The sequence below is a fragment of the Sapajus apella genome, unplaced genomic scaffold (genome assembly GCF_009761245.1).
Source record: "Sapajus apella isolate SASKATOON/1434 unplaced genomic scaffold, GSC_monkey_1.0 scaffold3018, whole genome shotgun sequence".
Taxonomy (NCBI): domain Eukaryota; kingdom Metazoa; phylum Chordata; class Mammalia; order Primates; family Cebidae; genus Sapajus; species Sapajus apella.
In genome coordinates, this window is record NW_022439944.1 from 4,795 (window position 1) to 8,166 (window position 3,372).

Here is a 3,372-nt window from a genome sequence, read left to right on the forward strand (position 1 = left end):
GCCTCCCAAAGTGCTGAGATTACAGGCGTGAGCCACCATGCCTGGCCTCGTATGAGAATTTCTCTAAGTGAAGAGTCTAACCTAGGAGAGATAAATCTACCCTCAGTTCATAAACACGGACAGCATAGGAGGCTGAGGGAACTACCCTCCAAATTGTAGCCTGATTCAGATTTTGGAGAAGCCTTTCTCTGGCTCTGGGTATATACTCTGTGTTTTTTTTTCCCCAAGATGGAGTCTTGCTCCGTCTGTCACCCAGGCTGGAGTGCGGTGGCACAATCTTGGCTCACTGCAACCTCCGCCTCCCAGGTTCAAGCAATTCTCCTGCCTCAGCCTCCTAAATAGTTGACACTACAGGTACATGCCACCACACCTGGCTAACTTTTTTGTATTTTTAGTAGAGACGGGGTTTCAACTTGTTGGCCAGGCTGGTCTCAAACTCCTGACTTCATGATCTGCCTGCCTCAGCCTCCAAAAGTGCTGTGATTACAGGCGTGAGCCACTGCGCCTGGCTGACACTCTGCATTTATTAAAACCTAAGCATCAGATCGGACTCAATGATAAGGTAATACTTAGTTTAAGAGTGAAGGGAAAGTAGGCAGTAAAGAATGAATACTGGCTGGGGGCAGTGGCTCATGCCTCTAATCCCAACACTTTGGGATGCCAAGACTCCAGCCTAGGAGACAAGAGTAAAACACAGTTTAAAAAAAAAAAAAAAAAAAAAAAAAAGGAATGAATACTGGCTGGGTGCGGTGGCTAACGCCCGTAATCCCAGTACTTTGGGAGGCCAAGGCAGGTGGATCACGAGGTCAGGAGTTCAAGACCAGCCTGGCCAACAAGTTGAAACCCCATCTCTACTAAAAATACAATAAATAAATAAATAAATAAAATTAGCTGTCTGTAATTCCAGCTACTTGGGAGGCTGAGGCAGAAGAATCACTTGAACCCAGGAGGCAGAGGTTGCAGCAAGCGGAGATCATACCACTGCACTCCAGGCTGGGCAACAAAGCGAGACTGCATCTCAAAAAATAAATAAATAAAATAAAAATAAAGAATGAATACCAAAGAGAAAAAAAGTGATTGTTTTTAGAAACAGGTATGAAAATCATGCCCAGAATAGAGCACCGCCAAAGGCATGTGCAAATGAGAGACAGTCAAATCGGGGTGGCCCTGGGGGAATTCTGCAAGGCTGACCCACAAATATAGACCACTCAGAGAAATACTGCAGAGATCAATTGAATGGGTGGGTTTCACAGCCTCAGTTATAATTTCTTACCAGCATCCCTCATCCTTTAAGAGGTGCTCTGTTGGGTCAGAACCACATTATGTAGCAAGCACTAGGGAAGGAAAGGGGAGTGCATATCCCAAGACATAAGCAAGAAGAATAGGCTTCAGGGATCCCTAGACAAGTTCATACCTTGTTCTTGTTGTTGAAGGCCAGAGCCCGAACCTTGCAGTTGTCAGGGTTTGTGTCTTCTTTGGGGATGTCCTTTAAGGCCTTGTGAGTGATGTGTGCATACACAGGGACCCGCGACACATTGTGTCTTGCATCACTTTTGGTCAAAACATCATCTGTCACCTCCCAGAGTCCCATAGAACCATCACGTGAGCCTGCAGGGCCGGGAGTACACATATGTCAGATATACCTACCCCTCTGTGGGAAATTCCACAGAAGCCAAGATGGGCTTTCATAGTCTAGCTATTTGTGCATCATCCTCATATGTACTGAAGCTTGGCCAGATGGCCCAGCCTAAACACAGGACAGTAGGCATTTTTTTTTTTTTAAGACGGGGGTCTCGCTAATTCACCCAAGCTGGAGTGCAGTGACATGAGGGCACGAACTCAGCTCACTGCAACCTCTGCCTCCCAGGTTCAAGTGATTCTCCTGCCTCAGCCTCCCGAGTAGCTGGGATTATAGGCATGTGCTGCCATGCCTGGCCAATTTTTGTATTTTTAGCAGAGATGGGGTTTCACCATGTTGTCCAGGCTGGTCTCGAACTCCTGACCTCAAGTGATCCACCCACCTTGACCTCCCAAAGTGCTGGGATTACAGGTGTGAGCCACCACGCCAAGCCAAGTAGTAGACATTTTAATAGCTACACTAAGAGAATGATTCACCTAAGGTCTAGACATTAAAATATAACTTTTAAGTTTGACATGGTTGTTGAAATTTATTATTATTATTTTTTGAGACAGTCTTGCTTCATCACTAGGCTGGAGTGCAGTGGCACAATCTCAGCTCGCTGCAACCTCTGCCTCCTGGGTTCAAGCAATTGCCATGCCTTACCCTCCTGAGTAGTTGGGATTACGGGTGCCTGCCACCATGCTCGACTATTATTTTTTCTATTTTTAGTAGAGAGCGGGTTTCACCATGTTGCCCATCACACCTGGCCTATTCTTTCTTTCTTTTTTTTTTTTTTTTTGAGACGGAGTTTCGCTCATGTTACCCAGGCTGGAGTGCAATGGCGCGATCTCGGCTCACCGCAACCTCCGTCTCCTGGGTTCAGGCAATTCTCCTGCCTCAGCCTCCTCAGTCGCTGGGATTACAGGCACGCGCCACCATGCCCAGCTAATTTTTTGTATTTTTAGTAGAGACGGGGTTTCACCGTGTTGACCAGGATGGTCTCGATCTCTTGACCTCGTGATCCACCCGCCTCGGCCTCCCAAAGTGCTGGGATTACAGGCTTGAGCCACCGCGCCCGGCCCGGCCTATTCTTTCTTTGAGACAGAGTCTCACTCTGTCACCCAGGTTGGAGTGCAGTGGCATCATCTCAGCTCACTGCAACCTCCAACTCCTGGATTCCAGTGATTCTCCTGCCTCAGCCTCCCAAGTGGCTGGGATCACAGGCACATGCCACAGCATCCTGCTAAATTTTTATTTTTATCTATTTATTTTTTGAGATGCAGTCTCAGTGTGACGCCCAGGCTAAAGTGTGATGTCATGATCTCGGCACACTGCATCCTCCACCTCCCAGGTTCAAGTGATTCTCCTGTCCCAGCCTCCCAAGTACCTGGGACTACAGGCACATACCACCAAGCCTGGCTAATTTTTGTATTTTTAGTAGAGACAGGGTTTCACCATATTGGCCAGGCTGGTCTTGAACTCCTGACCTCAAGTGGTCTGCCTGCCTCGGCCTCCCAAAATGCTGGGATTACAGGTGTGAGCCGCTGTGCCTGGCTTTTTTTTTTTTTTTTTTTTAAAGAGATGGGGTTAGCCGGGCGCGGTGGCTCAAGCCTGTAATCCCAGCACTTTGGAAGGCTGAGGTGGGTGGATCACGAGGTCAAGAGATCGAGACAATCCTGGTCAATGTGGTGAAACCCCCGTCTCTACTAAAACTACAAAAAATTAGCTGGGCATGGTGGCGCGTGCCTGTA

At 47.8% G+C, this 3,372-nt stretch overlaps 1 protein-coding gene across 1 annotated transcript in view; it reads right to left on the reverse strand.

Annotated features, from left to right (window-relative positions):
- The window catches only part of LOC116547411 (DDB1- and CUL4-associated factor 12-like), a 5,434-nt gene extending 3,642 nt beyond the window's left edge, over positions 1 to 1,792 (reverse strand). Inside the window, exon 1 of the mRNA XM_032273379.1 lies at positions 1,415 to 1,792. Within this exon, the coding sequence (XP_032129270.1) occupies positions 1,415 to 1,630 (216 nt within the window). The 5' untranslated portion in view covers positions 1,631 to 1,792. The remainder of the gene's footprint in view (positions 1 to 1,414) is intronic.
- Positions 1,793 to 3,372: the final 1,580 nt, after the last annotated feature.